The sequence below is a fragment of the Simochromis diagramma genome, unplaced genomic scaffold (assembly GCF_900408965.1).
Source record: "Simochromis diagramma unplaced genomic scaffold, fSimDia1.1 OVJJ01000026.1, whole genome shotgun sequence".
In the NCBI taxonomy this organism is placed as follows: Eukaryota; Metazoa; Chordata; class Actinopteri; order Cichliformes; family Cichlidae; genus Simochromis; species Simochromis diagramma.
In genome coordinates this window covers 5,569,202-5,596,745 of record NW_024386985.1, presented here as the reverse complement: position 1 = coordinate 5,596,745, position 27,544 = coordinate 5,569,202, and the positions used below count along the sequence as shown (strand labels likewise).

The 27,544-nt window shown below is 40.0% G+C and overlaps 1 protein-coding gene across 4 annotated transcripts; it reads right to left on the bottom strand.

The window, feature by feature from the left end:
* Positions 1–3,825: 3,825 nt before the first annotated feature.
* creb3l3a (cAMP responsive element binding protein 3-like 3a) lies at positions 3,826–26,980 on the bottom strand. Of its 4 annotated transcripts, none has more exons than XM_040040529.1 (10): positions 26,862–26,980; positions 8,484–8,588; positions 8,127–8,373; positions 7,345–7,475; positions 6,357–6,467; positions 6,153–6,259; positions 5,600–5,668; positions 5,312–5,396; positions 4,857–4,950; positions 3,826–4,218 (listed from the first exon to the last, which is right to left on the bottom strand). In XM_040040529.1, exons 3-10 carry the CDS (start codon positions 8,368–8,370, stop codon positions 3,902–3,904), a joined length of 1,158 nt encoding a protein of 385 aa, XP_039896463.1. In that variant the 5' UTR covers positions 8,371–8,373; positions 8,484–8,588; positions 26,862–26,980; the 3' UTR covers positions 3,826–3,901. The 4 variants fall into 4 exon arrangements, with proteins under 4 accessions (XP_039896463.1, XP_039896462.1, XP_039896460.1 ...); XM_040040528.1 differs by having other exon boundaries at positions 8,127–8,370; positions 26,862–26,979; XM_040040526.1 differs by lacking the exon at positions 26,862–26,980 and adding an exon at positions 8,886–9,276.
* Positions 26,981–27,544: the final 564 nt, after the last annotated feature.

The following is a 27,544-nucleotide window of genomic DNA, read 5'->3' as shown; positions in this document are numbered from 1 at the left end:
CTACTGGCTAAAGAAGCTGACTGCACTCCACGAGCGTCTGGCAGCACAAATGAACCAGCTGCTAGTTAACGAGAGACACCCGGAATGGCTAACCGAAGGTCGGACGGTCCTGATCCCCAAGGACCCCAAGAAGGGACCGGTCCCCTCCAACTACCGACCAATAACCTGCCTCAGTACTACATGGAAGCTCCTGTCAGGCATCATATCGGCTAAGATGAACAACCACATGGGTCAATACATGAGCGGGACACAGAAAGGAATTGGCAAGAATACCAGAGGCGCAAAACACCAGCTACTGGTAGACAGAACAGTCAGCCGAGACTGCAAGACCAGACTGACCAACCTGTGCACTGCCTGGATTGATTACAAGAAGGCCTATGACTCAATGCCCAACAGCTGGATACTGGAATGCCTAGAATTGTACAAGATCAATAGGACCCTAAGAGCCTTCATCAGGAACTCAATGGGGATGTGGCGTACAACACTAGAGGCCAACTCCAAGCCCATAGCACAAGTCACCATCAAGTGCGGGATCTACCAAGGAGATGCTCTGTCCCCACTGCTGTTCTGCATAGGCCTGAACCCCCTCAGTGAGATCATTAACAAGACTGGCTACAGATACCGACTACGGAACGGAGCAGTTGTCAGCCACCTCCTGTACATGGATGACATCAAGCTGTATGCCAAGAGTGAACGAGACATCGATTCACTGATCCACACTACCAGGCTATACAGCAATGACATTGGAATGTCGTTCGGACTGGAGAAGTGTAGTCGGATGGTAACAAAGAGAGGGAAGGTAGTCAGAACTGAGGGGATCGAACTACCAGAAGGCAACATTGCAGACATAGAGGACAGTTACAAGTACCTGGGGATCCCGCAGGCGAATGGGAACCATGAAGAGGCCGCTAGAAAAGCTGCAACCACCAAGTACCTGCAGAGGGTCAGGCAAGTCCTGAGGAGTCAGCTGAATGGTAAGAACAAGATCCGGGCCATCAACACGTACGCCCTGCCCGTGATCAGGTACCCTGCTGGGGTAATAGGCTGGCCAAAGGAGGAGATAGAAGCCACTGACATAAAGACAAGAAAGCTCCTTACCATGCATGGAGGGTTTCACCCCAAGTCCAGCACCCTGAGGCTGTACGCTAAGCGGAAGGAAGGGGGCCGGGGACTGGTGAGTGTCAGCACCACAGTCCAGGATGAGACAATGAACATCCAAGAATACATTGGGAAGATGGCCCCAACTGACCGAGTGCTCAGTGAATACCTCAGGCAGCAGAAACCCAAGAAAGAGGAGGGAGACGAGGAACCATCATGGAAGGACAGGCCCCTGCACGGTATGTACCACCGGCAGATAGAGGAGGTGGCTGATATCCAGAAATCCTACCAGTGGCTGGACAAAGCTGGACTGAAAGACAGCACAGAGGCACTAATCATGGCAGCACAAGAACAAGCTCTGAGTACAAGATCCATAGAGGCTGGGGTCTATCACACCAGGCAAGACCCCAGGTGCAGGCTGTGTAAAGATGCCCCAGAGACAATCCAGCACATAACAGCAGGGTGCAAGATGCTAACAGGCAAGGCATACATGGAACGCCATAACCAAGTGGCCGGCATAGTGTACAGGAACATCTGTGCCGAGTATAACCTGGAAGTCCCGAGGTCAAAATGGGAGATGCCCCCAAGGGTGGTGGAGAATGACCGAGCTAAGATCCTGTGGGACTTCCAGATACAGACGGACAAAATGGTGGTGGCTAACCAACCGGACATAGTGGTGGTAGACAAACAGAAGAAGACGGGCGTAGTGATCGATGTAGCGGTTCCGAATGACAGCAATATCAGGAAGAAGGAACACGAGAAGCTGGAGAAATACCAAGGGCTCAGAGAAGAGCTCAAGAGGATGTGGAGGGTGAAGGTAACGGTGGTCCCCGTGGTAATCGGAGCACTAGGTGCGGTGACTCCCAAGCTAGGCGAGTGGCTCCAGCAGATCCCGGGAATAACATCTGAGATCTCTGTCCAGAAGAGCGCAGTCCTGGGAACAGCTAAGATACTGCGCAGGACCCTCAAGCTCCCAGGCCTCTGGTAGAGGACCCGAGCTTGAAGGATAAAACCGCCCGCAGGGGCGTGCTGGGTGATAAAAAAAAAAAAAAAAAAAAAAAAAAAAAATTATATATATATATATATATATATATATATATATATATCAATAGATAGATAGGTATAACCACACCCACAAATTCATAAGAATTATGAGAAATTATGAGAAAAATTATGAGAATTATGAGAAAACAATAATACACATCATAATCAAATGTTGGTGGAGAGTTGGATCAGGAGTCTGCTCTCTGATTTATTGCTGCCTGTAAAAATGAAAAGCAGTAAGTGGCTGAAAGCTAGCATATACAAGGAGCACAGCTAGGCCAGATACTGTGCCATCTGACCATGTTTGAAGGCAAAGTGTTTATTGCTGCTCTGAAAAGCCACACTTAAAGTCAGGCTGAAAAAGACAGCTGCCATAGCAACAGGAAAGGTCCTATAATCATTCAAATATGCGATTAAAAGTGTGCAATTTCACACAATCTTTGGTAAAAAAAACAAAACAAAAAAACATTCAGGTTGTCACAACCAGTTGACAAATTTTAGTTTAAGCTTAGTTTAGAATGGATTTCAAAACCGTTTTGATGGATTGCCACAAAGTTGCCATTCCCCTCATGCTGAATCCAGTCTGCAGACACGCACACAGAAAGCTATGCCTTCATCTTTCATGTAATATGTTCAGTGTCAGGTGAACAAGCTGGAGTAATTCCAGATAGTTGTCAGCTGACTGAAGATTTAGTCAGGTGATGACATTCTCTCAAGAGCTTCAAGTAATCTCATGAATGTTGTAAATTAATCTCAAAAGAGGGATTTCTGTTATCAAATGTCCGTGTGTGTGTGTGTATTAATGGAAATCACTTTTTTTTTCTTTTACGAATCCATTCAGATGGTGACCAGAGTGTTGGATGGAGAGGATCATTTAATCCCAGAATTCAATCTCCGGCCGCTCCTTCAAATAAAGTCTAGCCGACCTCAGAAAATGTCATCTTGAACAGGTCAGACCTAAATGCTAGGTGAAATGGCAGCAAGCTTAAGAACACCTTTCAATTTTTGTTAGGTTGACAATGACAAAACAGAAGGTGTGTGAGTGCCACAGACACCAACTGGAACCTGGCTTCAACAAGTAAATAAGTCAACATGTCAAGTCTGACTAATGAGATAACAGGTCATCTGCCTCACCTTTGTCCCAGTTTTCCGTCTCCCTCTGTGTGAACCATGTCACTACTGACATCCACCCCACAGCGCTCTTTTTTCAGCCAGATGTGTCAACAGAGATGTTGTACCACATGTTTTCACTTTTTAATAATTAAAGCTTGGAAATACAGAAAAATGAGTACACAGTATATTCAAACCACTGATTTTGTTGTGTTATTTTAATATTTTTCTTTACTTTACGATGTTTAATCCGTGAATAAATCCAAACTACTGCAATCAACTCTTCGGAGAAAACATGCTTTGAAAATTCTTTAACATTTCAAAAATCATTCATTATGATCAAAACTATACACGCAATCACGGCTCTATTCACCACATTTTTTGACATTCTCAAACAGCAATTTACACTGGCATTTCATCAAAGTCAAGGCATACACAGAAAAAGAAATTTCAGTAGGGATTCAAATCCAAACACTGATATAAAACAGTATCACAAGTAGAAAAAAAAAGCATACAGGCTACATAAGTATTAAAGACAAAATGGGAATGATTAAAACCCAATTTCCCTTTGTGTAAACAACAGCCCCTGATAATCCCCTGCTCTACCATTAGGAGTAGGATAATTTGAAAATTTTGCTTCCCTTCTTTCTTACATACCATCAGCGTGTGGCTGTAACCTGGCAGAGCGATGGGGATTCAAGGTCACCGTAGCGATGTGACCAGTAATTGGATCTACATGGAAATGACCAATTTTGTCTTCCTGACTGCTGTTGAGAGACATGGACTCCAAAGTGGATTGTTCTTGGTCTACTGCCATCTTCTCCATCAGTGCGGTCAAATCTTCCAATCCCGGGTCTTCTGGGTAATGCCGGTGAAGAGGCTCTGATTCATCCTCGGTGAAGATTGGGGATTCAGTGACATGGAGTATGCGGGAAGCCTGAAGGTTCTGCAGGGACCGTGACTGGACTGTAGGAGAATAAGACGTAGAGTAAAACAAGTATTATAGTCAGGTCTTATTGTGTTGTTCTAGGCATGCACTGAGGCAGGCAAGTGTACATTTTCACGTCTGCGTGCTCTCATAAGTTTGTGACGATTCAAAATTCAAACCTAAACACGTTAAAGACTCCTGTAACAGAGCCCCGAGCAGTCGGGGAAGGCACAAGATGATTGCTTTTTTTCAGTTCCGTCAAACCACTTAGGTTAAGAAATTATACCTCACTGCTTTGCAAACACTAATCTCGTCTCCTATTAAACTGAAAGAAATACATCATAGTCGGTATCTGCAAACACATTCAACATTAAACTGACATTCAATACTAAACTAATAATTAATGGTAAGCAATCAGATCAAGCGCTGCTTCACATAGCAGAGCTTAATAACTGCAGTGACAATAAATGGCCTTGGTCCTCTCTGCCTTCCGACTAACTTTAAGTAGATGGCAAATCCTCAGAACAGTAGAGGCGACTGTGGAGCTCAGCAGGTGAGAACCGTTCCAGCAGCGTGTGAGAATGTAGTTCTAGCAAACTCCGCAGCTGTGACATATAGCTGCTGGATTAGTTGGCAGGCAGCCACACAAAGCTGTTTGGTGCTGAAGGTTACTCACTTCTGACTGGAGTGAAGTCTCCTTGGCTGACTTTGGAGTCAGATAAGGGCTTGAGGCTTGGGAACAGTATTAGGGAGAAGGACAGCACGAGCACCTGAGAATATGATAAAAAAGGAGTGTTAGATAAAGTACGGGGTGGTTTCTACATCTTTTTTTTTGAAGGCATTTAGTTATATTTATAGATTAAAAGTTACACTTTAAAAGTTCCCTCAACTCATTGTGCCTCTAGTGTTGAACTTTATTCCAGTGTCGTGATTAGAGGCAGTAGCTTCTCTTTAAGCCACTGTATCTCTCCCTTGCTGTATTACCCAGTGTGCACCAGTCTAAATTGGCTTTTCTTAATGGCTCATCCAGCAGCAGTAATTTTTGGTGTTTGGGCATTAGGAAACTGAATTCTTTCATGAAGAGCCACGTGTGTCAGTGAAAATTTATCTTATCACAGAGGATGTCTGTACCAGTACACATGTCCCAGTCTGGGCTGGCTTATTAGATGTATTCATGACCAGGGCCTGCAGCCTGCGCAGCTGATCCATTAGTGACCTGTAGGGAGGAATGGGGAAAAGAAAATACAAAGAGAAGACGTGATAAAAGGATTAAAAAAGGTTTGAGGGGAACAGGAAAGCAAGGAAAAATGCCAAAGGTAGTTATTTTGCTAAGATGAAATGTCATAACAAACATTAACCTGAGATCACAGAATGATTAATTAAAAACAGAGATCGATTTTTTTGTCTCCGATCACTCACATGTTGCATTTCTCCAGCTGGGACACTTTTCTCTGTAGCTCTTGGTTGTGTGTACTGCAAGCAACCATCCTAAAGGGGGATACACGAGGGGAAGAAAGGAGAAAAAAAACAAGTTGAAAGAATATAATTTTTTCTCTCTTTTAGGTTTTCATCTCCAGTGAAAGCTTGCTATCAAAAATCGGTTTAAGGCTCCGTCTGTTATTCATGAATTGATTTGAAGGAGTACGGGGAATGTTGAATGCTCCGATTTACAAATTGGCTCTATAATGCGTTACTCCAAAATATTTTGCAGTGCACACTCTTAAACGGTTTTCTGCTCAGAAGCTGACATTAAAAACCCAAAAGTGTGGATTTTTTTTCCATTAAGTTTCTTTCTCTGAAATACATTAACCTGTAACAAGAGTACAGGGCTGCCCGGAGGGTACAATGGCAAAATAATCAAAACTTATTTATGTTTTGAAAAATGATTATCAGTTTCTAAGACTGTTATTATCGGTAAGAATTGCAGCTAAAATGCTAAAACATTCCAACCCACTCTAAATTTGAATATTACCTGCTTTCCAGCCCATCGATGTACTCCTTTTTCTTCTTTCTGCTCTCCTGGGCCGACTGCTTGTTGCGAATTTTTCGGCGTATTTTCTTCAGAATCCTTTCTTCATACTGACAAAGGAAAGAACATTACTGTTTTGAGCCTCTGTATGATAAATTCTAGGTGCTGGAAACTGTTCTCATTGTTTGGGTATTGATAGCCATTTACCTTTGTGAGAGGCAGCTGGGTGGGCAGAGTGACTCCCTCCTTTGCTAAAAGCTTCTTCTCATCTTCATTGAGAACCAGCTCTTGAATGGACTTTTGGGATGGCTGTGGGGTCTGGTGGGAAAATACAAATTCTAATTTTTAAAACACCACCACTAATAAATTTTCTCTCTGGCCACCTCTTTCACTCTGCGCTCAATGAACCTCACAGGAAACAGTTAAATTGGTGCAGGCTATCAAGGCAACTTCATCAGTCTCATTTCATGGCTTCTGAAAAGTAATTATGGTGTGAAAACCCAAGTTGCATTCTGTTACTCTCTCCTTCATCTTACTAAACTAGGCTGAGAAGATTGATCAATACCTGGAGTGAACTGAAATCCACTTAAGTTTCAGAAGCTCTAACGTATTATTCTGGTCATGGTGATCTTTACTTGATAATCTAATTTCTTTTTGTGTGAGTGTGTGAAATGAGAATATCTGATATGTTGACCTAATAAACTTTCTCTTCACAAAATGCTATTTAGTAATGCCACATAATATAAAATTCTTCACATATTAAGAAGGTATTTTATCTCCAAAATTTTGTATGAATGAATGAAAGTTATGGGAAGGTTTAAAAAGATCATCTTCGGTAGAATACTAATAAAAATCTTTTGTTTCTTCCTTCTTTCCGGCTCAGAAAACAACCCTCAGTTGCTGCACATTCAGCAAAGCTTCCCACAAACAAGAGTAAAAATAGAAATTTCATTTGCAATTCCAAAGGCCTTACCCCTTGCTGAATTCATGAGATCAGGGACTGTAGTAATCCACTTGTTTGTTTTCTTTTTTTTTTTTTTACCAAAGTACACATGCACACTCACACACAAAAGGTAAACAACAGGTCTCTTAAGTCAAGAAAGCAATGAAAGATCCACAAACATGCATTAGACATGCTCTCCCTCAACCCTCAACCATCCCCTCCTTCTCTATCAGGGAGCAACAGGATACTTACTGGCTCAGACGTGCCCGACAATAGCAGATCTTTGACAGTTAGGGGGAAGCTAGAGGAAAGCTGTGATGTATGCACATCAGAAGGATGTGTAATCCTCGTCTTGCCCATTGGAAAGCCGAGCTTCCAGCCACCTGCACACACAGGAGCAACGATAGTGCACATGCAAATAAAGACCAAGGAGACGTGCTCGTCTCGCTGGATTCTGACCAGCAATTCTGGAGCCCGATTGTGTAAATACTGATAACTCTGCAAGGCGCTGAGCATGTTGACTTTCTTTTGTCTGCATCGATAATGTCTGTGTCTTAGCATTTGACTGTTTCTGTATACAATCACAAATAATCCATGATATCCTACTCTATTCTTTAAACTGGGATTCATATTCAGGAACAAAAACTTTCAAACACTGAGTGCCATTATCATTCCTTTCCCACAAGGGCTGGATTTAGTATAATGTCATTAGAATGAAATGCTAATATTATCAGAGCTTGGTTATCTAAAAATGTGCAAAATGTAGATAACCGATGGCAATTTTTCAAGCAAATGAGAATATTTTCTCCTTTCATCTCTGCTATAATAAAGCTAATTGCTTAGTATTAGGGATATCATAAGAATTTGTCATTTGAAGATATAACTTGGGACTTAATTTCCACAGTTTGATTAAACACACCAGAGAACATAATGTTTCGTTTAATCAATAATCATGAAAAGATATTAGGAATTAGAACCCAGTATGTAATGTGTCCCAATGTGAATGTTTTACTTTTTGGATATGTGCGACTTACTGAAGTCAGCGGGGACATTGGCTTCCAGGGCCGCCTTGGTTAGTGGTCTTGTACCAAAGAAATGGGAGTCCCCGGGTGGGCTTTCAGGGCGCTGAGGACTGTCCATCTGGTCTGATGGAGGGTCCTCACTGATCCCACTGTCACTGGGAGATGGTGACCAGAGCGGAGAGGCTGACACAGAATCACCGCCACGCAGGAGCGCATTGAGAAAGTCATCGTTTGGCTGTTCGGGTGGCTGCAACATCTGCTGGGTGAAAACATCAACTCGAACGATTATTCTCTATGTGTGAGGTAACAATATACAGAGAACACCGACAAGGAAGTGGGAGAAAGAAGACATATAACAGTCTCACACACATTTGGGTCCTGGATTGGCCAAGTGTGTTGTTCTGGTTCTTCGTGACGGAGAATACCATTATTTTGATCAAATAGCCAGTCAAGCAGCTCAAGGCCATCACAACCCTGAAGAGAGGTCATGACGTTAAATAGCAACATATAAGAGAAAACAACACAGCAGTAAAGATTTCAGATACTATGAACATCTGTTTCACTGCCAACAATTCACCAACCCACACAAGTCAGTGTGATTTTTTTTAAAACATTAACATTTTTAAATCGTTGGTTTAAGAATGTACACTAAATACAGGTTTACAGTTTTCTCTCAAGCGTGAACTTTGCTCTCCAAGTCTTGAAGGCTTCCTCTGCAGCTTTGTCTTAAATCTGTAAACTACGATACAATGGAAATACTAAAATGTTTACCTGATCTGGGTAATGCTCCATAATTTTCCTGCTTGAGTGGCACACCAAAGAAGCTGTCAAAACAACTGCAACCCAAACAAAATATCTATTTTACTCTGAGGTCTCCGTTTCTGAAGAGTCTGCTCTTAATCTCTCAGCTCTTCTGGGGTCCAAAGTGTAAACTCCAACTCAACACACCCAGCTGACTAGATTGCTTTGTCCTTATTGGCTCTTAGAGGATATATTAGTAATCTTATTGGTAGTTAAGAGTACACAGCTACCTAGATAGAAGACCGGGATAGAAGAAATGAAGTCACCAGTTAGATGTGAACATCAGAAAGGGCAAAGTCTCCTGTTTTCTTTTCTCTTATTTTTTTTGATAGTTTGTTGACATAGGGATAGTTGTGACCTTTAGCACATATTCAAAACACAATGATCAAACAAAAGCTCGATTCTTTGTCAAATTCAGCCAAAAACTCTGGTTTTGAGGAACTTTATGTTAATTTATCTGATCATTTCACAGATGTGCATCCTACAGTTGTGTCTCAAATCATGTGATTAATCAAGAAAAGTTACAGTTTTGTATTTGTGGTTTAAGGCATTTTTGGGAAAATTTAATTTGAAAGTTGAACAAAACATTTATATACTTTAAATCAGTAGCACTTTCTATTACAACTCGGTAAAAAAGGGGTAATAGTAGGGTGACAAGGTTAATAATGTGGTAATCTCTAAGTTATTACTATGCAATTACCAAAGTAATAACTATGTAATATATAAGTAATATCACAGTAGCAACAGTGGTTAAAGTTGAGTAATATTACCCTGAAATTTATATACTAGGATAATAAAAGCCTAAAAACTTTGTTTAACAATGTGGAAATACAACTCGGTAATAAAGTGGTAATAATTCAATTTGTTTCAATTCAATTTTATTTATATAGTGCCAACAACAGTCGTCTCAAGGCACTTTATATTGTACAATAGATCCTACAATAATAGATACAGAGAAAAACCCAGCAATCATATGACCCCCTATGAGCAAGCACTTTGGCGACAGTTTTAAGCCTAATCTTAAAAGCAGAGATAGTGTCTGTCTCCTGAAACCAAACGGGAAGCTGAAAACTGAAGGCTCTCCCTCCCAGTCTACTAGGAACAACAAGTAAGCCTGCAGTTAGAGAGCAAAGTGCTCTAATAGGGTGATATGGTACTACAAGGTCATTAAGATAAGATGGGGCCTGATTATTTAAGACCTGAGGAGCAGGATTTTGAATTCAATTCTGGATTTAACAGTGAAGAAACAAGGTTATTAATATGCTATTAAATAGAAACAGACAGTTTTGCATTTTGCAGCTCTGTTTCGAGCTTATGACACAGAAACTACCACAGTTACTGAAATTACCACATTATTACCCTATTATTTCCCCCTTGTTATCCAACTATTACCTATTTATTACCAAGCTGTAATAGAAAGTTCTATCTTTAAATCTTCTAAATAAAATTTTCTGTGGCCACAGATGTGTCCCAGCACACACACACCTTGTTCTGAGTTATGTATTTCTTTTATTACTTCACACTGTACAATGTAATGTTTCGGGCGTCGCCCGGTGTAGCTTTAGCAGCATCGCCTGCTGTTCACCATACTGCTCCTCTTTGGTCACAGCACCGTACTGCATAAATAAGAGAGACAGAATTACAAAATATGCACCAGCTGTGCCATCTGGACGTTCCTAGCACTGCCACCTGAACTCTTCACTCTTCACATCCTTCTGCAGCTGAGCTACAGCCACACCCCATACAGTTTCTGTAAAATTATTTCTGTACACCTCTGCACATACAGCACTCTATGTTTTTTATGTACTGGCATCTACCAAACCAGAATTAGTCGGTGCAGCTATCAATGTTCAAAGTCACAAGGTTGTACTTTGACACAGAGCTTGCACTTGAAGTTGCATTTGTTTGCAGGTAATAGATGTCGCATTTTTAGTGGATTTTCATATAGTTGGATACGGTTAGACTTTCAGGTTTGGAATTGATAGCATCCTCTCCTTTTTTTTCCACCAATTACCACAATAGCTGAATGACTGGTACACTTGTTAGAGCTGAGCGCTTGCAGACATTTCCCTCTAATATGTCTGACTGTGGCTCCGAAGGTTGTTTGATCTCTGGCTGCTCAAGTATGAGTCACTTGCCCGACACTAAATCCTGAGTTTCTCCCAATGCATCCATCAGAGTGTGAATGTGTGCTTTAATGTTATATATGTTATATATATTTGTATATAAAAGTGTTTGTATGAATGTGTGAATGAGATATGTTGTATAAAGTGCTTTGAGTGCTCAAATTGAGTAGAGAAGAGTTATCTAAGAACCAGCCCATTTAACATCCAATATGCGTCTTGGGTTCTCAAACAAACAATAGAGTCCCAAGTATTTTAAGCCCCCAGTCGAAGGACAACCTCCAACAGGCCAATCTCAGTAATCTTCGTAAACTGAGAAGTTCAATTGTCTTTTTTCTTTACCCATGCACTCACAACGACCATGACCTGCATGATTAAGAACATAAATAAGCATATTTTAGATTGTTTCGCTTACCAGTTTCAAATTTGGAAGATTTCTACCATTCAGAGTTTACTTTTCAATTCAGTTTTATTTATACAGTTTATACTGTTATTTATACAGTGCCAAATCACAAAAACAGTCTCCTCAAGGTGCTTTATATTGTAAGGTAGACCCTACAATAATACATACAGAGAAAAACCCAACAATCATATGACCCCCTATGAGGAAGCATTTTGGCGACAGTTGGTAGGAAAAACTCCCTTTTAACAGGAAGAAACCTCTGGCAGAACCAGGCTCAGAGAGGGGCGGCCATCTGCCGTGACCGGCTGGGGTGAGAGAAGGAAGACAGGATAGAAATCATGCAGTGGAAGAGAGACAGAGATTAAAGACGTGTCACGTCGTGTGTACTTGTGTTCTTTTTTTTAATTAGACTCATAAATAAAAAACTAATTCCTTCAGTAGGCTTATTTTAATTTTTAAAGGTATTATTCCCTAAAAGCTTCCAGTCTTAAAGCAAAGTTTTGGCATAATTTTTTTCTGCCTTTATTCATTACAGCATTGAAGTAGCTTGCATACAGCATCCCAGGAAACAAAAGTTCCACTGCAAGACACTTTAGAAGAGAAATAAACAACAGGGTTTTAAAAAACAAAGAAAGTGCTCTAAGCTAGAACATAAATTTGACTGGTTAATGAAATGAAATTACTAGACAGGGTGGAAAGGATGTTTAAACCATGATTGCATTTGAAAATTGTGAATGAAAATGTAATTGCGGGGAAACCGTTTGCACTGTGGCTTTATTTTCTGCCTGATGTGTTTAAGGCTGTAATTTAGCTTTCACCAAAAAACCAGACCAAAATTTTTTATAAAAACTGAATTTTACAGTTAGAACGAGGCCACGATACATTTTCAAAACTGGCAGAATAAGAAAAATACAAAACTGGTTAGTTCTGTGTTTTCCAACATATTTTAAAGAAAAAGTACAAGAACAAAAAAAGACACTGACTGAAAATTATTGTGCTGTTATTCTTGGATACAGTAGGTGACTTTAGGGGTACTGCTGTCGTGTTAAATGGACTGATATTGATAAGAGTTTGATATGGACTTACATACTGTTTTTTTCTTCTACCAGCACAACAAAGCTCTTTATACAATATGCCTCATTCACCCACACTCACACTTTTTTATACACCAAAGTGCTTTATATTAAAACATCCACACACATTCATATTCTGATTAATGCACTGGAGAGCATCTTAGTGTTCAGTATCTTGCCCAGGGATACTCTGGCATGTAGACTGGAGCAGCTGGGGATCGAACTATCAACCTTCCAATTATCATACTTTATAACCTTCCAATAACTCCATGGCTGCTCTGCCTGTGCAACCACTCTTATTATGTATGAGTTCTGGACCTTTAGGTGCTAAACTCAGCCCAGAAAGTAAGAAAGTTTATTTGGCTGATTATTTCTCTGTTGTAGCAATGCTTCTTGGAAATCTTAAACCACTGGAAAGCTTGTGAGTTCCCAATAAATGACACCACATTTGTAAGGAAAATGCATTTGTGGGCTGAGTGCACAGTTGAGGATGCGGGTTGTGCCCGTTGACCTGGGCCTATCCCAAAAAGCATGCTAAACAAACTCTGAAATTAAAAATAAACTCTGAGTTGATTAACTCTGAAATCCACAACTGTGAGGCTTCACAGTTGCAAACAGCTGGTCAGAGTTCAATCAACTCTGAACATGTTCACCCTGAAGTACGTGCATGAGTATAGAGACCAAGGCTCCATTAGTGGAGCTCCAGCAGCATGTGTAACCATAGCAGTGTGTAAATAAAGAGCAGACTCTCCATTTAAATCCAGTGGACCCAGGAACATGAACACGTGTCAGTGTGGAGCATGATGTTCATCTTAAAAATGTGAGGACAGAAAAGAGTCCTTTGAATCAGATTGGGCCACTCTCTCATATAATTTGCCCAGCTTCAATATTCATCACTCAAAGCTGGGACCGTCATTTTACATTTGATTTCTAAATGTAATTATTTAGCTCTAACCTGACAAATGTAGGAAACAGAAAGTGGAGATACAAATTCCGGAGAAACAGATCAGACATTTTACTGACAGACCTGTGGCACTAGTTACTATTACAACAGACAGCAGGCAGATCCACTGTCAAGTTAGTTTTTATCAAATAATTACTTTCTTCCCAAAAGCCTTAACCACCCTGTGGTGTGAATGAGACACGACAGGTCCAAGGATCATAGTTTTGAGCCATCTTTATTGACTTGCATCACATCACAACACACCAACTCCTGAATCCCCATGTTTTTATCTCGGCGGGAGTGATTAAGGATGCCGTGCAGGTGCATCCTCCCTGCGCTGCAGACCACGCCCCACCACACACCCTGAACTCACACATGCACTGACAACACAGTCTCACCCCCCAATCCAAGGACTTCCCTCAACAGATATTTGTATATTTTATATTTTTTAAATTGAGACTATTCATGTGTAAATACTGCCGCAGAACTGTGCATCCCCCACTCCCCTCCCCTCCCCTCCCGCTTTCTTTTCCCACATGTCTGCACTGAGTAGGAGATGCTCTGACAGTAAAAGTAGATCTATTCTATTCTATTATATTATATTCTATAGTTTATAACTATTTTCAGCTATTTAAATTTTCGTTTCCAGTAATTATTCAGTAAGAATATTGTGCTGATTGGATTCAACAACCTCACGTTTTTAGAAAGACTTCATTATTCTGAAGTTACTGGATAAAAATGATTCCTGAGATTTACAGAAAAACTCCCCAATTTAATCATTTATAATCTGATCTAATGTCTACCAGCACTAATGGATGATGGCACTCTTAAAACCATAGCAGAAATGTTTTACTGAGTTACTGTCATGTAACTGTTACTAACATCTAACTGGGAATTCAGTGCTTATAAAAATATAAATTTCTGCAAATGAATCCGCTCTGTTATGAGATTTCCCAGCTACTTTATGAATGAACTGTGGTGTAGCACTGCTGGTTCCGGTGCAGCAGGAGGGGAGGACTCATATACAGAGCCATTACCAATACCAATTTCACCTTAGAAAGGCAACTTTCAAGCGACAATCCATGTGTCAAGATTTATGAAAATTTGTAACACATTTTAAAAGATCACTAAATCACTGTGATTTTTACTTTCCAAAATAATAATGAATTTGTAAATGGGTAAATCATAATCCACAATAAAACACGCTTTTCAGCTTTTCGTGTAATCTGAAACTGTTTTTGTTATTTATAGGAGAACTTGAATGTAAATGTACCTGACATTTTTCATAGTGCATGTTTGAGGTATTTACTTTTATTTCCAAAATACAATATCATTAAAATATATTTAACACATTTAAGTGGCCTACATGCTGAACTTTGAGGATATAAACAAAATATTGATCCTATCACTCTGTTCCTCGCCACAGTCTTTGTAATCTAGCTCATGTTCTCTATTACTCATGAAAGTTTCTGGATTTTAGTTTGTGGACATTTTGAATATTAGCTCCTTACCTTTGAGGGTTTTTAAAAATATATATTTTATTGTCTTTGAGTCCTACTTTTAAATCTATTTCTCCTGCAAATATTGACAACTGCTAAGCAGACTTTGTTAAATTCTCAAGCTAGTTTCTACCCATTTACAATCATTGTGCTAAACGAATGTTAGCTACATTCCACAAACATGAAAATCAAACTATCAAACTATTTGATATATTTCACCAAACTCTCACTGTCATGTTTTCTCTAAAACACCACTATGCAAAAGTTCAAATGAAGTCAACCCCAGTAATTATCATTTTATCAGTTACTGATGTCAGCTATTGCATTTACAGATGCCAATAAGGTTGTTTGCTTCTGATATGTTGTTGGGAACAAAAGCTTTCAGCAGTAGGAAACATAAGAGCTGGCACATGAGAACATAAAGGGAGCATGCCAAATAACTAAAGAAGCAACTAATGATTAGAGAAACATAGCAACCACAGACATCAGAGGAAGGCAGAGCCTGAGTAGGTAGAAGAACAGGCTTTTATGAAGCTATAGCAACAGTGCACAAGCCTTTAAAACACAGCCAAGTCAGTGTGCTGCCTTTGATGAGTAAGATAAACTAGCTGTCTGACACAGCACAAAGTCAGAGACTTTCAGGGAGCAGCCTATTGGGATTTCATAAAAGACATATTACATAATCATTATTGCTTTGTTATCTGAATAAGGATGGTTCCAAAGGGCAAGAACACTAATTAACCTACAAGTTGATACAGAAAAAAATCCAACGCAGAATAAGTAGTGTACAATAGAAAACAATTAAAGTAGGGCCTCCCTGCGTCTGCAGTTTCATATCGGCATCAGCATCCTCAGAGAGTAACAGATGAATCAAATCCTCTGACTAAACCTTCATGTATGTCTTTCGTTCCTGCTGTCTGAAATAACCCGAGCAAGCATTTGAGTATCGTTTTCAGTTTAACTGTAGTTACCCAGTCTGTGTCATCAGAGGGCCCCAAAGCTCGATTTTCAGCCAGCAGATTAGAGTACGAGTCTCCTGCAGTTTACTTTTGTTTTCACTTATGCTTGTACTGTGTTAGGAAAAGATCATGATTTGACAATCATCTGGAAAAAAAAAAAGGGTCAGGAGACAACATATTCCTAATTGAGAGCCACAGGGAAAAATATGGTAATGAGTCTGTGAATAACACAGTTACTGAGATATATAGACCGAGAAGACCAAATGCCAATCATTACTGTAAATGCCAGGCTGACAGGAACTGTCACACTGACCTCCCAAGTGAGAAGCATAATTAGAGATAAACATCCAGGAAAAAAATTTCAGTTTCCCTGAAAAAAGATCACATACTGGAAGAATATGCATGATTGAGCTGTTATACAGTACCCTGGCTCGCAGATGTGAAATGTGAGGCAGGAGCTGTTTGATTCATTCCCTGATTCCTCATGTCTGGAATTCAAAGCATCCTTTGGCAAAATTCCTTACCCCAGAATGACTCTGATGCACCAACCTACCTATGTGTATGACCAATGGTAGATGAGGTTCTGTTTAAATGTGCGTTAACAGATGTATTCGGCACTTTGAATGTCAGAAACTGAAACTAGAGTTCTTCTAAGAAGTTGAGCTACAGCAAATCTTCTGCAGCAGAGCTTCTCTGGCAAGAAGCCGTTAAGGTACAGAAAGCTACATAGAAAACAAATTCAATTCATTTTTAACTTGCTGCTTAACATTTCTTAAAAAACAATATTTGATATGAATGTGATTACCATACTATGGCATATTTAAGTTTAATTTCAGGTGGTGGTTAGCAGTGTCACCTGACAGTAAGAAAGTCCTGGGTTTGAATGTTTGCATGTTCTTCCCATGTCTCTTTCAGTTCTCTCCAGGTACACCTCCCACAGTCCAAAGACATCCAGTTAGTGGGATTAGAATAATTGCTGATTCTAAATTGACCACGGGTGTGAATGTGAACATGAACGGTTGCCCTATCACAGCTGGAATAGGTTCCACCTCCCCCGCTCCCCGGCCCTGAATTGGATGAGCAGAAGCTCCATCACCTCCGAGTGTGGCCCTCATGCCCAAAACCGAGTGGTGCACAATGAACTTAAATTTCCATGTTGAGCTGAAAGACAAATGTCTGTACTCATTCTGCACACCTCACCCACCTGTGTGATATCGTGGATACACATCCAGAGTCATGTAATAACTCAAAATCCCACACATTCCCACACTGAATATTTCTGACATAAAATGTGGAATTACTGAATGACCTTGCTTTGTCACTCATAAGCCTCCTCATACAGGCTCAAAATGAAGGAGTTATATTCACAGTAAATGGAAAAACCTCAATTTCCAGTTTGGAGAATTTTATGCATTTTCTTACTGGCATTGGGTTATGTTGTATGTATGTATGTATGTACCATCAAATGAAGAGGAAGCAAGAGTAAAAATCACTAAAAAAGTATAGAAAAAAATAAGCCATTTAAACATTAAAAAAGATATTTTTCATCATTTTCAAGCATTGAGGAGGAATTCATTCAAGCTGATAAAAGAAACAGCTGAACTTGGTGACAGGGAGCTCCTACAGCTGTATGGCTTTCCAGATAACAGCCAGGTAAACATGTTTTGGCTGGGGTATTATTTTTTCAGTATCCTTTGGATCGACACAAACACGCTGTCAAATAAAAATCTGTTATTTCTGGTAGACGCGTGCCAGTGTTGTTGTTGGTGCTTTTAATTTGCCCCTGCAGGGTCTTGAGCTGTGCACATCCAAAACACTGTGGTGCTTCTACTTGGAATATTTTCTATTGTTCCTTCTTAAAACTTAACACGATCATGAAGTAGGAATTTACCCTTATTAAGTTTCCCTTTGAAGCACAGTTTACTGTGAGATTGATGTAATAATTTAGTACATATACAGGGAGTGCAGAATTATTAGGCAAATGAGTATTTTGTCCACATCATCCTCTTCATGCATGTTGTCTTACTCCAAGCTGTATAGGCTCGAAAGCCTACTACCAATTAAGCATATTAGGTGATGTGCATCTCTGTAATGAGAAGGGGTGTGGTCTAATGACATCAACACCCTATATCAGGTGTGCATAATTATTAGGCAACATCCTTTCCTTTGGCAAAATGGGTCAAAAGAAGGACTTGACAGGCTCAGAAAAGTCAAAAATAGTGAGATATCTTGCAGAGGGATGCAGCAGTCTCAAAATTGCAAAGCTTCTGAAGCGTGATCATCGAACAATCAAGCGTTTCATTCAAAATAGTCAACAGAGTCGCAAGAAGCGTGTGGAAAAACCAAGGCGCAAAATAACTGCCCATGAACTGAGAAAAGTCAAGCGTGCAGCTGCCAAGATGCCACTTGCCACCAGTTTGGCCATATTTCAGAGCTGCAACATCACTGGAGTGCCCAAAAGCACAAGGTGTGCAATACTCAGAGACATGGCCAAGGTAAGAAAGGCTGAAAGACGACCACCACTGAACAAGACACACAAGCTGAAACGTCAAGACTGGGCCAAGAAATATCTCAAGACTGATTTTTCTAAGGTTTTATGGACTGATGAAATGAGAGTGAGTCTTGATGGGCCAGATGGATGGGCCCGTGGCTGGATTGGTAAAGGGCAGAGAGCTCCAGTCCGACTCAGACGCCAGCAAGGTGGAGGTGGAGTACTGGTTTGGGCTGGTATCATCAAAGATGAGCTTGTGGGGCCTTTTCGGGTTGAGGATGGAGTCAAGCTCAACTCCCAGTCCTACTGCCAGTTTCTGGAAGACACCTTCTTCAAGCAGTGGTACAGGAAGAAGTCTGCATCCTTCAAGAAAAACATGATTTTCATGCAGGACAATGCTCCATCACACGCGTCCAAGTACTCCACAGCGTGGCTGGCAAGAAAGGGTATAAAAGAAGAAAAACTAATGACATGGCCACCTTGTTCACCTGATCTGAACCCCATTGAGAACCTGTGGTCCATCATCAAATGTGAGATTTACAAGGAGGGAAAACAGTACACCTCTCTGAACAGTGTCTGGGAGGCTGTGGTTGCTGCTGCACGCAATGTTGATGGTGAACAGATCAAAACACTGACAGAATCCATGGATGGCAGGCTTTTGAGTGTCCTTGCAAAAAAAGGTGGCTATATTGGTCGCTGATTTGTTTTTGTTTTGTTTTTGAATGTCAGAAATGTATATTTGTGAATGTGGAGATGTTATATTGGTGTCACTGGTAAAAATAAATAATTGAAATGGGTATATATTTGTTTTTTGTTAAGTTGCCTAATAATTATGCACAGTAATAGTCACCTGCACACACAGATATCCCCCTAAAATAGCTAAAACTAAAAACAAACTAAAAACTACTTCCACAAACATTCAGCTTTGATATTAATGAGTTTTTTGGGTTCATTCAGAACATGGTTGTTGTTCAATAATAAAATTATTCCTCAAAAATACAACTTGCCTAATAATTCTGCACTCCCTGTACAAGTAAAGGGGATATTGTTTGCTCATTGACTTTTGTGTAAATGTGAAATGAATGCTTTTTGTTTTCAAAGCCATCCTCATACATACGTGACTGTGCCTGGGGTCAGGAGTTTCATCTTTTGTGCTATTCTTTCAAGCTGTATTTGTGATGCCACTTATATATCCTTAGAAATGTGTCTCTGTTGATATACCTCAGTCATATATCAGCAAAGTTAGAACAAGTTGAATCTTTTCTTTGTGCTGCCCATACAAGCTCACTACCATTTACTTAAGCACAGAGAGCTCCAGCACAACACCAGATGAAAACAGATCATTGCTAAATGCTACCTCACTGTAGCTGTTTTACAAAGTGTGCTTTGACTTTTGTTAAATTTCCTTTCATGTCAGTGCTGCTCTGAAAACACTCGCATCATAGGAGGATTTGTCTGGATTGCAATAATCTTTCACTATAAAGAAGACATTTTTATAAAGAGAAAAATTGTTAATGATGGTTAACTTTCAACACAGCAGCAGCACTTTAGGGCATGTTCCATCTTGTCTGCATTTTTTCTGGTTGCTCCCATTTCCTCCTACAAGCTTAAGAGATGCAGGTCTGAAATGTAAAACACAAAATTACCCATGGGTATGAAAAATGGGAGTAAATGGAATTGCCTGTGAGGACAGTTTGTCCCAATGCCTGCTAATATACACTCAGATAAGCTCCATGACCCTGAGCAGGATAAATCTGAATAAAAGATGGCTGAACAGAAAAAACTCTTTGATGTTCCTATAATATTCCTAAAGACATTAAACATCAAGATTAACTAAACCTGAGGATATTTTTGTATAAAAATACAAAAGTGGTCAACAGTCTAGCAGCAGTCAACCACAATTTTAATCTTTATAGCCATATTTACTCACTGCAAGTCAGTGCAGCTCAACCTGTTCCAATTGAGATTTTTTGAAAATAAAAATGTAGGAAATGTGTTTAAGACTCAGTTATTTGGAGTTAAGTTTAGGAGCCAAACAACCTGAGCTTCCCAGAAATGTTATTTTTTTATTTATTTATTTATTTTTTTACCTTATGTGGTTCAGTGGTCTGTGTGGCTGATTTATTTATGCTCAGGCAGTGTGATCAGACTTGTGAATTGGGAAGAGACTGGAAACATGGTCAGCGGGCCCAGCAGAGAGGTCTGAGTGCGGGTCACCATCAGGGGGCCCCACAGTGGTTCAGCAAAAATAAGGTGATGTTAAGAGTTATTGTATTTCTTTTGTCCTTCTTGATCTCATTTGCACTTAAAAGAAATTAATGTTTTTCCCTATTTCTTAAGTGCTGCATCATATTCTTAAGAGTTGCCAGCCATCATGAGAAATCTATATTTTCCTCTGTTCCCAGTATTTTTTTCCCCTATTACAATATGAAAAGTATGATGAAAAGTCTTCACGGGGTTAAAGGAACCACACCCATTCACAGTGACACAATAACACCCTCCACGTCACTTATTTCCCTTCATTGGGCAAGTTCTTGATAAGTGTTCCTCATATTTTGCCTTCTCAATGTGAAAAACAGTTTACTTAATGGAAAAAACACTGGAAACATATTTTAATGTTGTATAGCTTAATACAAGATGATCCATCAACATTCTAAAAATAAAAAGACTTCTCAAATACACAACATATCATGTGTCTGCAGCAATAAAGTCCATATTTCTGTTTGGTGATGATGTGTATTGCTCTCTTGGTAAAGTATGAAATCACAAGCTCAATAAAACACAGTGTATCCTGAAATAATTAACTTGCAGTAAAAGTAGCTTCATCTTGTGTCATAGCAAACAACGGACGTGTGTGCGTGAGCAGAGAGGGCTGCCGAACAAAGAGAAAATAAGAGACAATGCTCCGATGCGATCCTTTTCGGCTCTTGTTGTTTTCTCCCTGTTAGTAAGGTCAAAGGCACTCGACACGTCTAACACAAAATCTACCCCACTGTTCACCACAGAGTGAGGTCACACAGGCTGAACACTTCAGCTGCTAAATTTCCAGGGACTCTGTCTGTAAATGCAGATTCATTTTAACATTTTGACAATCTTCTGCTTCCATTATCAATAACAACAATGCTGTTCTTTATTGGCATCAATGTATATTTCAGCCAAGTTGTGTTAACATCTTTTTAATTAAAGGTAGCGTTAAACACCTGACTTTATGTTCACTAAACTAAATCTATATCTTTGTACAAATGAATACACTTTTCCCATTTTACTATTTTTCAAGATATATTACTAGTTGTTTTATTAAACTAATGAAACACATAATGCAGCTTTATTAATTAATTCAAAGTATCACATATTTATACTTGAAGAGGACTTCAGTATCATTCCTCCAAAGCTCTGGAAATTTCTGTTTTCCAGCTCAAAGCAGAGCTGCTTTAATTCTACTTTAATTATGTGTCAATCATCAAGGAATATAGTGTCGAGCATTGTTGAACAATGTGACTGAAGAAAGACACTAAAAGCTGAAAAGCCATAGAGTCAGTTAATGAGTTTTTGGGTCACTTTTTTTAAAAACCTGTCTCTCTGAAACCTAAACGCCTTTCAGTTGCTCTGAAGCAGCCTTTTATCAGTTTGGACAAACCTAACAGCACAAAAACAGCTGTAAAAGTTATAAAAATGAAACAACATTAACTGCTATTATCCTTCCACGTGGTAGCACATTTTTAGTAGTCCGAAGAAACCTTTGTAGTAGCTTAGTTCACTTTGAGAGTGTTGCAGAATCTTTTCAAACATGTCTTATTATTTTTAATGTTGTTAGCTAGGCCTACCAAGAAATTGAAACTGACTGACTCGAAGCCCTCAACATTGGCTCGGCAGTTACAGTATATTCCTCAAAATATGTTGCGTAGTAGGGGAGACCAGGGATAGTTGTAACGTGGGTCAGTTGTAACACAATTTCTCCAATCAGGGCTAAGTGTCAAACGATGTGATTCATCCTGTACATGCCCAATTCAGTTCAGTGGTGTCGTTTATTTTGCGACACCACGAAACAAACGATAGCGTAAAATGAAACGATAGACGCTTTTATGTCGTCATCCGGTATATATCGTTATATCGAACAGCCCTATTACAACTTACCGCACTATTACTTTAACTTATATTAAACAAGTTGGGGCAATAACATCAGCAGAGAGAGGTTCACTGGTCTTAGTACATGTGGTTAATGCCATTGGCAACACAATTTCTCCACTGTTTGTGTTCCCATGCATACATAATACAGGCCACTTTGTCAGAGATGGACCAGTAGGAAGTACTGGTAGTGGAAATAAATCAGGATGGGTGCAAGAAACAGATTTCCTCATCTTTCTGAAGCACTTTACAAACCACACCAAGGTAAGCCATGAAAAAAGTAATGGAATTGTGATGCTGGTGCACAACTACATTTTTTCAGCTTCATTGTTATGTTCAAAAGTTGGTGCAAGAGTTGTAGGTTACAATGCCCACTGAGCCAATGAGGCCAAAATCAAGGAAGACCAACCAAAATTAATGAAATATTCAGTTGCAGAAAATTCCATAATTTGTCTTTTTTGGGGGGTTGGAATATGTTCAAAAGCTAGATTTCTGCATTCTGTCACACACACACTTAGAGCTACATAAATGGCTCTAAGTGCATTCATGTGTTGAATAAAAAAAGATTACATGTTAATGTTTTGTCAGTACCCTTATTTCATTGTGTTACATTTCATAGTGTGGGATATGTTACAACTAACCCAGACGCGGCAGAGAAAATAGCTGTACTATTTAATAGCAGAGACATATAAATACTTTGCATTCCATTTTGAATCCACTACCTTAAAAGAGCTCCACTTTACAGACAGAAATGTCAAAAATGTTACAACTATCCCCGGTCTCCCCTACTGTTACCAAATAGAAGCTCCCTGACATAAAAGTTGTGCAAAAGCCTCCTCTGCACGGACTGTGCCAAAGCAGAGAAGTAATCAGCTAACGAAGGACGCCAAAATACAGAGCCAGCTACTAAGATTTGCTTTTTTGGCTTTCCTAACACAGCTTTAGGGGAAGTATCAATAATTTATCATAGGTTAGTCATTATTTAGACATGGGTGTCCTCAAATGACTGGGCTCAGAGGGGAGCACGAAGTGGACCACGACTGCCACCTTGTGGTTATAATGTGCAAGTATAAACTGGGACTAGAGTCGGTGATCATTTGTTACATACTTTTAGAAGGATTTATAAAATGTTGTTTATAGGGTCTGTAATTTCTACTGTTCTGGTACAGATTTGTATTTTCTTTTTAAAAAAAGGGTGTTTGGAAACACTTTCATACATAAACCTTGGTGCACCATTTCACCTGTTTCAATATTGCAATGATTTACTTGTAACATTGCAGTGATTTTCTCTTTCCAGGCATATATACTTATCATATACACACACATAGGAAGGGCAGATCTTCTTGCAAAATGGGCAGTTCTGCATACAAATAAAATGGTCACCGCTGACCCGAGGTTGTGGAAAAGCAGCTTGAACACCATGTAATCTGCTGATCTAATGATGTTTTTCTAGCGATAATTGTATCAATACTAAAACAGCAGCAGTCCAGGCAATCTTGAAATTGAGGTAGCTGTTGAGGCTACTCAGATCACAGCAGTGACTCAGATTAGGAGACATGATTGCTCTGCAGGCTGACTATTTCTCTCCTCTGCAACAAAACTGCAGTCACAGTGGGTGACAGGATTCTCCGGGAAGCAATTTTGGGTGATAAAATTAATCTACAATATGTCAAAATTATTTTCAATGATTGTCCCTTCTCTTATCCGTCAACATATATAATACACAGCAAGAGACTGGTGCAGGAGAAAACAGTCTGCTTCACTTCCTCCATGGACAAAGTACAAGCAGTTCCTCCAATTCAGCTGGAGGAAACCACAAACTGGATCTGTTTAGTGCCAAAATGAACTGCTATCAACCAACCAGAGTAAAAACACGGAAAGTAAGCAGGGACAATTAGAATGAAATATAAATAAAAACACCCCCTGGGTGCAGTTTAAATCTGAGGTCCCCTTAAAAATTATATTGCTCATTCTACAGAGAGTTAAGGGAGGTTGATGTAATTATTATTTAGACAGCTAGTTACTGTAAGCACGGCTCCAAGAGGCATCTCATTTCCTTCTTTTTCCTAATGATTACACTCCTGGCCTTTCTTAACTGGAAATGAAAAAAGGAAATTGGTGTGTACTCTTCGGCTGCTTTTTAAATTGGCTCTGTTGGATAATTATGTATGCTCACCGAGATTGTAGAATTCATGTGCAAGTCTTTACTATTTTGTCATTTCGGGTTGTGGAGTTTTATTAGAGCAAACAGATGTAGTGAAGTAGCACTTATCTCTACTTTAGATCTTAAAAAATATATCACTGTTTCAATTATTTACGCATTTAAGCTTATTTTCCTGATCTCGTTTGACACACAGTCAGAATGGTGCCGCAGTAGTTAGGCCTGTCCCCTCGCAGTGAGGAAATACTTGCTGGCTTCGACCTTGTGGCTGGCTAAAGCCTTTTTGGTGGAAAGTTTACATGTTCTCCCTGTGGGTGCGTGGCTGTTCTCCAGTTCCCTCCTGACATCCACTAACATGCATGTTAGGTTGCATTTCTAAATTTGTGTGGTATTTCTGTCTGTGCTAGTTGGATGTGAGAACTCCACCTTCGCCCAGTGTCTGCAAAAATATCCCAGTGTAAACCTGGCAAGATGGACAGTAAAGAAAGTGGATAGACGGCTATTTGACACAGATGACCCTTTTAATGATTGCAACAGAACCAAAACCACAAAAAAAAAAATTCTAAAATGTCCTTCTTTGTTGGAATAACTGGTTAATATCAAACAGCTCTAAGCTACTTTCATTCCAAGGATCTAAGGCTTGTAAAGAAAGGTGCATCACCCCAGCTCTGCAGTTCAACCAGCTCTTATCACATCTCATCAGCCTGTTAAGTCACTGGTCCATAAAACTGTCTCAAGTGTGATACACCATCATCACATCACACCCTAATTTTCTCGAAAAACATCTTACAGCTGAACAAGCGTGCTTTGCAATGCATAACCAGAATGCAACGGTGAATTAGGCACCGGGGGACACATCTTACTCTTGCCGCTTACCCACAACTGCAATCACCAAGCCAGCCCGAGCAGAGAGGAGCTTTCTCTTGACAGCAAAGTGTTGCGCACTTTGTGATGTCAAGTTCCTAATTCGCTCACCAACATCAACTCATAACAAGACAGCATGCAGCGTTTTAAAGTGCGCTTTCACATGGACGGTGTTTGCTTATTATGCAAGCGAGTTAGTCAATCTGGAGAACAATGCTGAATTTGGATAATTGGGTGGCGTGTGTGTTTATGAGTGTAGGAGTATGTCTGTCTTGACTGTACGTCTACAAGAGCTCGCAGAATGCAAAATGACTCCCAGAGCTGCCTTTGTCTCCCTCGGGCCTCAAAGACTTCCCAAGCTGAACAGCTCAAGCTAGGCTGCCTCCCTCTCAGGGTCCAGACTGGTTAACAAGCAGCAAAATAAAAGCCAGCAAGTTAAATTGTATGTAACTTTTTAGTTTGCACAAATAGTGTGACCTTTATTGATTTCTTGTCTCTGCCGTCAGCCTGGTAAAACACTAATGGCATTGGTCAATAAAAAACCATGAAGTGGAAGTTCTCAATACCCCTCCCCCTGCGCTGACCATATCCCTAAAAATAGCCACTCAGCCTCCCTCAGAGGCCACTGAGCCCGAGCCATGACAGCTCACTACCCTTATTCAATATGAGCTGTACTGTGTCCCTGTTTGTTTCCCCACTGCAGATGTAAGCGGGCTGACACGCTGAGCCATATGCCAAACACATCTACTTCGATTCTTGTCCCTGCCAACTCCCATTCAGATGGCCAGAGAACCCTGCCTCTTTTAATCAATAAATTAATAACACTATGAGTGGAGCATAAAATAAGACTTTGACTTTGGTGCGCAAATTGAAAACAAACAGCAGCTTCAGCAACTCTAACTTACATGGTGTTCTGGGACCTACTGCTTCAAAGAGTAACATTCATTTTTCAAAATGCCTTGTGTCTATGTAGTCACCACCCGCCGTTTTATTGACTGGTATGTGTCAATGTGTACCCCTGCCAGCTTACGTCTTTCTCTCTATACTTGCGCTTATTGAACTTTGCAAAAATAAATTATACGAGCAGAATTCAATAAAGTTGAAATGACCTCCACTTCTCTCCCAGAGAAAACAGCCATCTTCTCTTTGTAGCTCATGTTTTTTCTCCAAACTTCTCAACGCTGAACTTTGTTGACCAGTCTGTTTCTGCTGCACGTTAGGCCCTTTGGAAGTGAGACTCGCCTAGCTTTTCAGGTGCGCCGCGGAATTCAAAACAACAGCGGCTGCTGAAGGCGGTTCACTTACACAGTGATGCAGATATTCAGAAGTTAAAGTTCTGGGAGAGCACCCCTGTGGTGCCGTTCCTCCACGGTGAGAGAAGCAGCAGCAGCAACAGCCAGCAGTATCGATTCACCTCGCAGCCTTGAGCCTGCTGTCACAGACAGTATATCACTTCATTTAACCCACTGTTAAATAGGCTGTAATTAGAAATCCGTCCTGCAGATGTGTTTTATTTAAAGGATGGTTTGTGGCTAAGTTGCAAAACTACCTACTGTCCCTACTCTGTTTTGCATTAGTTTTGTTGCTGGCGTTCTTTTGTTCAGCGTTTCATTTTCACGAAGGATTTGAGTGCTATTGACAGAGTCTGCAAAGAGAAAGCAAATGATGCAAATAAATCCCCTCTTGGGGGATTAGTCTGCATGCTATTTGAAAAAAATATGGTAAGTCTCTTAATTGTAGTTAATGCTTGTTGGTCTCTCGACTCAATCTGATGACAATAAACAGTTTTTACAGCCAGCATTTTAACTTTGAAAAGCACAGGTGAAGTAAAATCCTTTAAGTTTCCATGTAAGCCATGACAACAAGCCCGGCTGCACACAGATCACAGATTTTGTATCAACAGTTTTGTTGTATATGTGCAATGACAATAAAGAGCTATTCTATTCTATATCAACAAGCTGATATTATTGCTCTGTATGTTGATCCAA

Excerpts from the sequence above, each read along its gene's own strand:
- creb3l3a (XM_040040526.1), bottom strand. The coding sequence starts at position 8,906 with ATGGAGCATTACCCAGATCAG. Across the intron at positions 8,374-8,483 it reads GGCCAATCCAGGACCCAAAT|CAGATGTTGCAGCCACCCGA; the intron begins GTGTGTGAGACT and ends GTTTTCACCCAG. Across the intron at positions 6,468-7,344 it reads TGTCGGGCACGTCTGAGCCA|ACCCCACAGCCATCCCAAAA; the intron begins GTAAGTATCCTG and ends TTTTCCCACCAG.